Raw genomic sequence first — 12035 nt, 5'->3', positions numbered from 1 at the left:
GCCTCAGTTTCCCCTCGTACCCTGTGAGGCGGTAGAGCATAGTGGTCAAGGCGTTATTCTGGAGACAAACTGCTTGCGTTTGCAGCCTGGCTCTGCCGCTAACCAACTGTGGGATCTCGGCCAAGTTGCTCAATCTCTCTGTGCCTCAACTTTCTCATCTGTAAAATGGGGATAATAAGAGAACCTATCCCCCCCCAGGCCTGTGGAAGGCTTACATGAGACAGTGCGTATAAAGCACGGGAAACAATTCAAATAAATGTCAGCTGTGATCACCTCTGTGCTCCCCGAGTCCCCAGTATCTCCTTGGTGATCCAGACTCAGAGTAAAATAGGGATGTGCCTCTCTGGCAGAGGGAGTGGACCTGGGGCTGAGAGAAGGCAGAAGCCGGCCCGTCACTGGGCTCTCCCGGCTCTAGCCACCCACTCAGCTCACGGGGGACAGCCAGTTTCACCAGGGGTGCCCTGGACACTCTGGACAGTGGGCGGGGATGGCGGGGCTGCCTTACCCATCGCAGGATCTTTCCCATCCGTGGCCCTGGCCCCGTGAAAGCCAGCAGGGCCTGATACAGATGTCCAGATGTCCTCTGGTTGGGGTGGAGGGGAGTCCTATACCCAGGTGAGAATCACCAGCAGTCGCCTCCCTTCCTTGCATCCACGGGGGCCACTCAGGAGATCCCTGTGGCTGGAGCCAGAGATCCTTGACTGAGAACCTTTGAGCATCACAAAAGATCCCCGTTTTCAGAAACCCTCTGTGTGAAAATCCAAGACTCAAAGCAAAGGACACCCCGCCCACCCACCCACGCACACCTGGGGATGTATTTTAAAGCAGCAGTGGCCTTTTGGGATGTGGTAAGAGGAGGCTAATTTCCCACTTGCTCTGCTGGTGGGTGGGCGAGTGAAGGACCTTCTCTGGACTGTGGGAAAACCTGCCAGAGAAGCCAAATAGCACTCAGAAGTTTGCCTGAGGGTCTAGAGACACAGCCGCAGGTCTGGGGCACTGACCAGGGTGGGATTCAGGTATTATTTCATCATGATTTGTTAATTAACAGCTCATTTACAGGAAGTAGCCCAGAGTAGTGGAAAGAGCAGGGAGTCAGACACCTGGGCTCGACCCCCACTTACCTGCTGTGTGATCTTTGGCGAGTGGCTTAGCTTCTCTGGGCTTCAGTTTTTCCATCTGCAAAATGGGGCTGGTTGTCAATGCCAGGCATTCAAATCACATTGGGAAAACGAGGCTAGGAAAACCCTGGACTGAGTTGCTGCTAAAACATTCTGGGTCTTAGTTTCCTCATCTGTTCAATGGGTGCAGAACCTTGAAAGGCTTTTGGAGGTTAAGCAAGATAATACATGTAAAGTGTCTACACAGAGTGGGCTGAGGAAGAGCACGGGGACAATGGTCCCCACATCCTGGTGACCAGAGGATTAAATGGGGTGATATCCGTAAAATGTCTTGCACAGACACTAAATAAATATAGTTTTTGTCTCCTTCTCCTTCCTCTGCCCCTAAGAGACTTTGGGGCAGTGGGGAGACAAGAGGCGCGGCGCCCCTTGGAAGGCAGTCCCTGGCTCAGCACAGAGCCGGCTCAGGGCTTCTGGGGGAGGGCGAAGTGAATGGATTGAATCGATGTTGTGGAAGCTTTGCTGTTGAGAAACAGGAGGAAGGAAAAAACATCCCCTGAATGGGAGGGAAGCTGAGGGCAAGAGGAGCTGGTTTACAGAAACGTGTGCTCCATGTGTGCACCCCAGTTCCATCTGCGGGTACCTTGGGGGGTGGGGTTCAGGCAGTGAAACCTCCATCTCTCCTCTGACCGCAGATGCAAAGGTGGGGATTCTGGAGCCAGACCAGGTCCAGCTGGTCATCTGGGCGAGTTGCTCTGAGACGTGCTTCGCTCCTCTGTGAGATGGCTCAGTGCTCACTTTCAATTACTGCTACCTGGCGTTATTCTCCTCCTCCTCCTCCTCCAAAAGGCAGGGGTGCCGTCTTACTTCTGTGCAAGGTCGGCGTTCAGTAAAGGCTCCCTTGCAAATGCCAGGCTGTTTCCAACCCTGGTCTGTTTCCTTGCCAGGATGCCCGTGGCCGAGGCCCCCCAGGCGGCTGGCGGGCAGGGCGATGGAGGTGATGGCGAAGAGGCAGAGCCGGAGGGGATGTTTAAGGCCCCTGAGGACTCCAAGAGAAAAGTCCGCGACTACCTCCGCCTGGCTCCCCTGTGGCTGGCCCTGGTCGTGTTGGCTTCAGTGGGGGTCCTGCTCTGGTATTTCCTAGGTAAGTGCAGGGCCCTTGGGAGAGGTACCTGGGGAGGACTTGGGGTGGTCGAGGGGGCACAGCAGGACAGATCAGGATTCCAGGCTCAGCAATGCCTAGAAACCACTGTGCGACCTTGGACATGCACTTCTCTCTGAGTCTCCCTTCCTGTCCTGTGAGATGGGAGTGCAAGTTCCTTGCTGGGGCCTAGTGCCCCCAGTTCCCAGCAGCTGCGGAAGGAGTGCTCTCCCAGTACCCAGTTCTTGTAAAGTGACAAGCTGAAGGAGTGTAAACATTGCCTCCCCTTGCCTGCAGCCCTCCTGGGTTGCCCCTGGGGCTTGGAGCCACCTGGCTCGGCTGGAGGAGGCCCAGTGGTGCCGGTGGTGCTTGGCACCAATTAGTGCTTCTGTTCACTTGAGCCCGACCTGGGAGCTCTTCTAGGGTGGGGACCATAGTTCTATCACCTCCGGGTCTCCAGGGCCCAGCATGAGTGGGAATGAAGGGGAGGGAGGCACAGAACTCAGGTGTCCAGGGGGGTGTCCATGCACACAGATGGCTTTATACCCCAGCATGGGCACATGTGGAATTCAACCCAGAGGGAATGTGGGCGCGGGGGGCAGGGGAGGGCAAGAATGTCCAGAGCAGGTAGCTCAGGCGTCTCCCATGTCCTGAATTTTGGCCCTCCCTCTCTGGTATCACAGCCCTCAACCAGTCCCCTGGAACCCCAGGAGCAACTGGCCCATGTTCTGGGTCCATTCGTCCATCCTTCTATTCATTCATTCAGTACTGAGGACCTCCTATATGCCAGCTCTGTGCCAGGTTGTGGAGATAGTTCTGCTCTCACCATAAAGCTTGGCATGTGCTAGGACAGAGAAAGCTGATGGGGCCCCAGTGGAACCCTAGCAGGGACAGCCCACCTTGCCCAAGTGATCAGAGACCTCCCATTAAGCACTCTGCAAAAGTTAGATCATTTTCTTACTGACTGCATCTCCTGGTGGAATTTCAGGTCCACTGAAAGGAATGGGGACCCATTTTGGAGCAGCCACTGGGGAGATCAGCCTCGGCCCAGCTCTAAAGGGGGTCGAGGTGGGGGGTTATTCTGGAACCCCCGGGTCGAAGCTGTTAGGAAACCTGGGTCTGATGAGGACCCACCTGCCGTGATGCCGGATGGATTGTGATTCCGTTCAGAGCCAAGCAACACAGGCCGGGAGTGGAAGCTGTGTGTATTTCACCACCGGCAGGAAGCCAGTGCCCCAGATAACACGGGGCTGCCGAGGCCTCCTTAGGCTGCGAGATAATTAGTCTTCAGGGGAAACCATAGGGAGTCAGGCTGGAGGCCCAGGAACTCACCTGCCAATTGTCTTTCTTCTCAGAGTCTGATTTCTCCTGATTACACTCCTAGAGTGAATCACTCCCCTGGGGGTGGGTGCTCCGCGGGGCTGAGGACCCAGGGGGTGAGTGCCCCAAAGCCTCCACTGGGGGAAGCCAACCCCTTCCCCAAAGGGATGAGGACAGAGGAGGCACTTTAGGAGATATCTGAACGATTCCTCCCGCGCTGGGCCAGGCTGGGCTCCGGGTACCGGGCACTGGGCGAGGTGATGGATCAGAGACACGCCGTGTCCGGTCTGGAAGGGGAGCTGGACGAGAGGCCTGTTACACTGGAACAGGATGAGCCTGAAGGAGCGAATGACTGGTTAAGTGGCAGCCTGACCCAGAAAGTGGCCCAGGAGACGAGAGGGTGGGGGCCGGCTTCCCAAGGCCGGTGGGCCCTGGGCTGGTCCACTTGGAGCCCTGTAGTGGGGCCCTTCATGCCGCCCAGCTGTATTTCCCTGGTCTTCTCCTTCTCCTGCTCTCCTGGGCCACAGTTTTATGCTTTCTTCTCAAACCTCCCTCACCCCCCACCCACTTGGCCCCCTGCTTCAATGAGAAAACGGAACCACTCCGAAGAGAAGCCCCATAGATGCCCTCCCAGCTGTACCCACGTGCTCGGCGCTCCGCCCATCCCCACGTGTGAACCAACCCTGCCCCATCTAAAGTCAGCTGTCCTCCTGGCCCAGATCCCACTCCCTTTGTCCTCGTGGTGGCCGGGCTCCTGCCATGTCCCCTCTCTCCTCCGGTGGCATCATCCGTCACTGTACAGCGCTTCTCATTGCTCCTGTACCGAATCCCTCTCGTGCCTACACACACACACACACACACACACACACACACACACACACACACACACACACACACACACACACACACACACACACAGCCATTTCTCTGCTCCCCTCTGCAGCAAACCCCTGTTGTTTGAAAACGCTTTGGTCTCCCGTTCCACGCCTCTTTCGGGCACCCTTTCCGATCTGACTCCCTGCCCCTCACCCCCGAAACTCCAACGGTGCTTGTCAGGGTCACTAGTCCTCACGTTGCAGAATCCAGCGGTCAGTCCTCGTTGCATTTGTCCCATCGGCAGCACATGACCGGGTGCCTCCCTGCCTCCTCCTTGACACGTTATCCTTACTTGTCTTCCAGGGCGCCCACACTTTCTTTTCCCTCAGTTCATGGTGGCTTCTCCTCCATGTCCTTTCCTGGTGGAGGGACCCTCCTCCTCCTTGCTTCCCCACCCCCGACATTCCCTTATCCCCTGAAGATTCCCAAATTTTCATTTCCAGTCTGGGCCTCTCCCTTGAGCGCCACTGTATCACCAGGGCCTGCCCCTCCTCCAGGATGTCTAAGTGCATCTCAGACCCCACTGACAGTTAACTCTCTTGTGAATTGTCAGTCTACCTTTTGAGTATATTTTAAAGGGGCTTTCATTTTTAATTGATGTTTACCAGTTGTTAATATAAAATGATATTGAACTATTGATTTTCCATGTTTCAGAGGCAATGTGTGTTTATATATAAGATTTTGGAAGTTCGAGATGTTGAGAAAATGGTATATAACTTTAGGGTATCATCAATAGTGACCTAAGAAAATCCTTTAAAATTGAAAAAAAAATGGAGAGAACATCCCAGGTGGTGGCCATTCCATCCTTCCCGTTGCTCCCCTCACTGCTCTCCTTCTTTTACTCCCCAGCCCCAATTTTCCACCAGCACACCTGGTCCTCTCTAACCCCAAAATATACCCTGACTCCAATCACTTCTCTCCCTCTTCACTGTGCAGCCTGGTCCAGTCTCCCCTGGACCACTCTCACTCGGACGACTGCAGGAGCCTCCTGTAGGTCTCTCTGCTTCTGCCCTTGCCTCCTTAGAGCCTGTTCTCAACACAAAGGCAGAGGGATATTTTTACAAAGCAAATCAAATCATCTAACTTCTCTGCTTAGAGCCTCCCAGGGCTCCCGTCTCACTCAGAGCAAAAATCAAAGTCCTCCCAGGGTTGCAAGGCCCTACGTGACCTCCCCCTCGCCCATGTCATCTCCTCCTGCTCTCCCCTAGCCCACTCCTTGCTGTTCCTCAAACATCCAGACAAGCTCCTGCCTCAGGGCCTTTGCACATGCCGGTCTGCTGCCTGAAATGCTCGTCCCATAGATTAACATCCACATGGCTGATACCATCTCCCTCTTCTCTGGCCTCCAAGTTGCAGCCCACACCAGCCCTTGATTTCCACGCCACTTACACCTCTAACGTGTCATGTCCTATGTTTGTTGTTTATTGTCTGTCTTTCTCGTTAGACTACAAGCTCTGAAGGACAGGCTTGTTTTTTCTTTATTATTTTGTTCATTGTTATACTGGTATATTCCCAAGTGCTCTAGGCCAGTCCCTAAACATAGCAGGTTCTCAATAAATATTTATTGAATGAATGAATAAATGACTGAATAGGGGTATAAACCCTGGGCTGTGAATCTATTGTCTTCACATCAGCCCAAACAATCTTTGCAAAACGGAAATCTGATGACATCATCCCTGATTTTAAACCTTTCATGGTTTCCCTTGCTCATTAGGGAAAGGCCAAAATCTTGCCCTGCTGATGTCTCAGTCTCTTATTACCCCTCCCCGCTAACTGATTGCTCTAGCCAAACAAGCTTTTGGCCGTGGTCTTTACCATGATCCCTCTGTCGCAGGGCCTTTGCACATGCTATTCCTGCTGCCCTGAAGGCACTTCCCTCTTTCCCCTCTTCCCAGTTTACTCTCCACTCCTCCCATCTCAGATGGAGGGTCACCCTGGCCCAGGTTTTCTTTGTCATGTCCCCCCCTCAATAGCACCTTGTGCTTCTTCAAGATGCTGCTGGCAGATGAATCCCACAGGTTGTATGGTTACTGGGGGAACATCTGCCTTACCCACTACTGTCAGCTCCACACAGGGAGACCCATCTGTCTTGGTTTATTAGTGTACCCCACATAGTAGGTGCAACCTGAACAACCCGCTGGACAACACAGAGGTGCTAAACCAAGAACTTGACCTTCTGGGCCCATGTGGGTTCCTTGGCATCTATGTCCTGGACTGATCACTGGGTCAGCTTCTGCCTGGGAGCCTCTGGGACACCATTCATCAGTGGGCCTCTCTCCTCCCTGGCGTTGTGGGGCCAGTTTGCACAAACTACACAAACTCTGAATGACAATGACAAAGATGATGATGATGATGATGGTGGTGGTGCCTTGGAGGCCCAAGATGCTGGAGGCTGAGCTGGGGGTTCAGGGTGGCAGAAGAAGGTGTGGGGGACACAGGAGCCGTCCCCATCTGCTCCCTTGCTTAACTTTGCTGGTTTCTTCCTGGGTAGGGTACAAGGCAGAGGTGACGGTCAGCCAGGTGTACTCAGGCAGCCTCCGTGTGCTCAATCGCCACTTCTCCCAGGACCTTGCCCGCCGGGAGTCCAGTGCCTTCCGCAGTGAAACCACCAAAGCTCAGATGATGGTAGGAAGGATTGCGGGGACGGGAGGGAAGGATGGTGGGGACAAGAAGGGAGAGAGGAGGGGCCTGATCATGTCAAGTCAGTGGGTTAGTCCATCCAGAATATTCACTGGGATCAGAGCCCTGTTCCAGGCACGATGGAATGGAGATGATGTAGCGTGGTGGGAAAGTTAATGGGCTCTGGGGTCAAATGCACTTGGACTAAATCCTGACTGTGCCACTTAGTAGAAGCATGACCTTAGGAAATTAGGGCAGTGCAGGGATGCTGCCCGGACCCACCCACACACCGTCTCTTGCCGGGCAATGGCTTACTTCACTGGGATGGTCTCCCACGGCCAGCACCTGCCACTCTTAGGCCGCAGGACAGCACCCTGAAGGGCGGGCCGGAAGTGCTGAGGAGGTATTCCCAGCAGCAAGCCTCAGACTTTGAGAGATGGAGAAGGTGGATAAATACCCCGGCTCCCTTGGCCCTTGGCGGGAGCAGTTCTGAAGATGCCCCCGCAGTCACTCAGAGGTCCCTGTCGGATGGCACCTCAGTTGCCCACAGCTCTGGCCGGCGCCTTCACAGCCGTGAACGGCTGCCTCCCTGCCCATCTGTCTTCCCCACTGGTGTTCCTTGGAATCACCTCCAAATAAACCACCTGCCTCAAGACCCGCTTCTGGGAGACCCACCCAAGGCTCTCTTTCCTTTCGTGTAAAGTGGAGTGATAACAACAGTGCCTGTCTGCAGGGTTGTCGTGGGGTTGAAATGAGAGAGGAGAGAGTGTGGACATTACCTCTGTGCCGTTCAGAGTGCTTTAAGAACCCACGGTCCTGCCATTCCACCCTGCCAGCGGCACTGCCACTGAACACGTGCAAAGACCAACCAGCTGAGCTCCCATGGCTGGTGGCTGGGGCTGAGGAGGGGAGCCCAGTGGGGCTTCTCAGAGTCGAGGAGTGACTTTTGATGAGGGGGAGAGGCCACTGGTGGTCTGACTGAGGTCAGAGCTGGTAGACGTGGAGGTGTCAGGGGCAGCGCCCGGGTGTAGGGGGAGGGGTAAAAAGATGGAATGAGGTTTGTTTCCCGGCGTGGCCACTGCCCACCGTGTGACCACGGGCAAGCCTCTCTACCCCGTAGGCTCCTCTGTCAAGCAGGGCTGCTGGGAGGGGCAAAGGGCATCCCAGGGCAGGAGGGGGTTTCTACGGAGGGTCACCAGGAGGCTCTGCTTGTTTCCCCTCCTTTTAGCTCAAGGAGCTCATTGCCAGCACCTGCCTGGGTACTTACTACAACTCCAGCTCCGTCTACTCCTTTGGGTGAGTCTCCCGGGCCCCACGACCGGCCCCTGCTAGAACCTTAGACTCAAAGAATGAAAGACACTGTAGGCTTCTGAGGCAATGGCTTCATGTTTTAAAATGGGGAAACTGAGGCACGGAGAGGAAACTTGGCTTCCTGTGTGTGACCTCCCTTCACCCAGCTTGGCTTTCTCATCTGGAGAATAGGCACAATGGTGTGGTAGGGATTACCCTAGACAGTGGCTGTGGGGCCCTTAGCAACGGCCTGACGGGTATCAGGTGAGGACATGGAGGAGTGGTAGGCAGCTGTCCCATTCAGACCTTATGACAGGGTCTGCGGCACACAACCTAACCTCTTGTGCCTCAGTTTTCTCAGCTGTGAAATGGGGCTGTTGACAGCCCCTCCCTCAGAGGTTGTTAGGAGGCTTCCACGTGATAGTGGAGAGCAGAGCCTGGCAAGCAGTAAGCGCTCAATGCGCATGAGCCGCAGTTGGTGTCCTCCCCCAGCTCCCATCACGAGCAGGGGTCTGGGAGGGGCCCGCACTTCAGGCTCCGCCCCCAGCCCCTCTCACTGCTGCCACATCAGGGAGGGACCGCTCACCTGTTTCTTCTGGTTCATCCTCCAAATCCCCGAGCACCGCCGGCCGATGCTGAGCTCCGAGGTGGTGCGGGCCCTGCTGGTGGAGGAGCTGCTGTCCACGGCCAACAGCTCGGCCCCTGTTCCCTACAGGGCCGAGTATGAGGTGGACCCCGAGGGCCTGGTGATCCTGGGTCAGTACTGGGGACGGGGAAGGTGGGACGGTGTGGCAAGGCCTGGGAAGGCTGCCGCCAGGGCTGGGATGCTCTCCGGGGATGGGCCCCCCACCCAGTGGCCAGGAGCCAGGACTGAGGGGCGGGGCATGGGGGAGGGTGGGCAGTCAGGGTCAATGTCAGACAGGCTGGCTCTGGTAGTCTCTTCTATTTTTATTTTCATTTTGTATTTCATTTTATTTATTTATTTTTGATCTCTGTTTATTTGTTTGTTCGTTTCCTTTTAACAGAAGCCAGTGTGAAAGACATAGTTGCACTGAATTCCACGCTGGGTACGCGACTTTGGTTTTTCCTCCCCAGTTTCCTTTTGAGTTGGTGTTTTCCTTGGTTTGGTTGGGTGTCAGGGGTCCACGTGGCTTCTATGGGTGCAGGGGGCATGGTCTGGGGTTACCCAGGGGGCACCACGGTGGCCTCAGTGATGGGTCCTGAGCAAGACTGGGAGCTTGTGGGGGGAGGGGAGGAGGTGTTGTGCACGTGTGAACACGTGTGTGTGTGTCTCTTGTACAAAAGTGTGTGTGTGTTGCGTGTGGGGGGTGTGAGCGAGTAGCAGATTCATTTGCACATCAATGTGACCCTACTTTTCTATCATGGAATTCCATTTGCCCACAATCTACCATTTCCACTGATGACAGAAAATAATCTTGCCAATTCGAGGTATATCAATCACCTTGGCTTTAAAACTTGGTCTTTGGGTGATATTTCTGTCACATTCAAGGATATACTCCCTCCACCTTTTCCTTCCCTTTCTCAGCCAGCCAGGCTAATCTGCCCTCTCCTCCCACCCCGCCCCCATGCCCTATTGCTAGAGTCACCTTGCTTTTCTCCAAGGGGCTCCAGTCTTCCCACTGAACCCTGGGAAGCAAAGCACCAGCAGGGCCACCATGCTGCACCTCACCAGGGAGCACTGCCCCCATTATGGTCTGTGTGACTGGAGACTGCTGCACTTGTGCAGTGTATCACCTAGGCTACTGTACCCTGTGGCTCTGAGCGTGAGCTCCAAAATTCCCAGATTCTTCCTAGACTACCTAGGGAGGCAGAGTTGAAATTCTGGTTATACCTTTTCTGACCTTCCTCTCCTCCCATGTGGCTGCTCACATGCTTATTTCCTTGGTGAATGGAGGTGGTGGAGTCAAAGGACAATTTTCAAATACTGAAAATCATGATTCTCATACAAAGATATGAGCACGTGTCAAAGATTTATTTAACTCACTGATGAACGGACCAGTAGGATGTTCCCTCCTTGTGTCCAAAGGAGAGCACAAGAAACAGATCTTGTGCTTATCTATCATCTGTCTATCATCTAACACTGCATTGGTGCACATGTTGCCCTGACCCTTGGTCTGGAATGGGCCTTTCCATTGCCCTTGCCTGTGCTGGGTGTCCACGTGTCCCCAAGTTTCTGGCAGTTGCTTTATAATGATCCTTATTTAGTTCAGTGCATGTCCAGAGCCCCTGCCCTCCTGGAGCGCAATGTCTAATGGGGCGAGGATGACAATTCAAGTCCTCTAAACGGGCTTTTGGGGCAGTTTGTCCATGCCAGGCCCCACGCCTGCTCTGAAGACACCAGCTGACCGTGTCCTCACCCCTGCCCTCGGAGGAGCTCTGAGCCCCATGAGGGAGACAGACACGTAAACAGAATCTCACATCACCAAGTGCCAGGGCTAGAATAGAGGTCCCGGAGGCGGTGCAGGAAGGGAATCGTTCTGCCCTGGGGACAGAGGTGGACCCTGGGGGCTGTGACCCAAAGCGGAGGAAGGGACGTGCCTCTAGAGGGAGGAAGGAGTTGCTCCTGACCGGGGGGTCCTGGAAGCCTTCATGGAGGAGGGGGCAACAGACTCAGGATTGGGGGATAGGTAGGAGTCTGTCAGGTCCAGCGGGGAGGGGGCACTCTGGGCAGAGGGAGGAGCATGAGCAAAGGCCAGGTGAGGAGAACACAGAAGGCAGGTTCATTTACTTTCTCCCAGGCTCCCCAAAGATGTTTCTGATTATCAACAGAGACCAGCACATCCCTCTCCACTTAATTTGCTTCACAAAAAAAGTAACTATTAAAATGGAAAAAGCAAAGCATCAGCTTGGAGCAAGATTTAAAGAACATAAACACCTGGGAACAGCCAAGCACCTTTCCCCAGGGGTCCTGACCCTTCCCCTTGCAGATGTCAGAGGTCTCTCCCTGGGGAGGTCAGCTCCCCAGCTGGAGTCAGGATGGCCAGGGAAGAGGGAGTTGAGCAAGAGGCCGCAGTATCAGAGCAAAGCCTGTTCATTCACCTCCATTCCCTTCCTGGTCCTCAGACCCACACAGAGAAGGAGGTGGGACAGGGGTTAGTACTGTGTCCATTTGACAGAACTCAGGGTGGCTGAGTGACTGGCCCAGAGTTACACAGCTGATAAGAGGTGGTGCCGGGACGACCATGCAGAGTCTGGACTCCCCGCATACCGGGCTGCCTCCCACATCCGGGGCTTACTCCGGAATCCTTACTGCTTCCTGGCAGAGCACCCATCCTCCCTGCTTCACAGGCTCATGATGAGGTTTAAACGACATACTTATGGCAGCATACTAGCTTGAGCTCACTTCCTCTACCCGGGCTGCCTCCCAGCCCCACTGGAACACACTCCCTTCTCTCCACCTGACATGAAGCCCTCAGCCCGCTCCCCTTATTGCTTGGCCATCCCACTGGTCTCCCGGCCTCCTCAGCTTTGCTCCCAGTAGCCAGAGGAGTCTGTGATCCAAGCCCGACCGTGTCCCAGCCCTGCCTAACCTTCCATGGCTCCCACGGCCACAGGAGGAAAAGGCTTCTCTCCTGGGTGTGATCTGGGCCCTGCCTCCCTCCTCCCACTTGCCCTCCTGACTCAAAGTCCCCTGTCCGCCCCGGCCTGCG

At 54.9% G+C, this 12035-nt stretch overlaps 1 protein-coding gene across 2 annotated transcripts in view; it reads left to right on the top strand.

Moving 5' to 3' along the window:
* Nucleotides 1-2066: 2066 nt before the first annotated feature.
* The window catches only part of TMPRSS6 (transmembrane serine protease 6), a 31618-nt gene continuing 21649 nt past the window's right edge, over nt 2067-12035 (top strand). For both annotated transcript variants that reach the window (XM_068559957.1, XM_068559958.1), the window contains exons 1-5: nt 2067-2262; nt 6947-7080; nt 8303-8370; nt 8936-9120; nt 9390-9431. In XM_068559957.1, coding sequence (XP_068416058.1) covers nt 2067-2262; nt 6947-7080; nt 8303-8370; nt 8936-9120; nt 9390-9431 — 625 coding nt within the window. The remainder of the gene's footprint in view (nt 2263-6946; nt 7081-8302; nt 8371-8935; nt 9121-9389; nt 9432-12035) is intronic.

This window comes from Eschrichtius robustus, chromosome 13 (assembly GCF_028021215.1).
Source record: "Eschrichtius robustus isolate mEscRob2 chromosome 13, mEscRob2.pri, whole genome shotgun sequence".
Classification (NCBI taxonomy): domain Eukaryota; kingdom Metazoa; phylum Chordata; class Mammalia; order Artiodactyla; family Eschrichtiidae; genus Eschrichtius; species Eschrichtius robustus.
The sequence above is the reverse complement of the archived record's forward strand: the minus strand, read 5'-3'. Positions and strand labels throughout refer to the sequence as shown.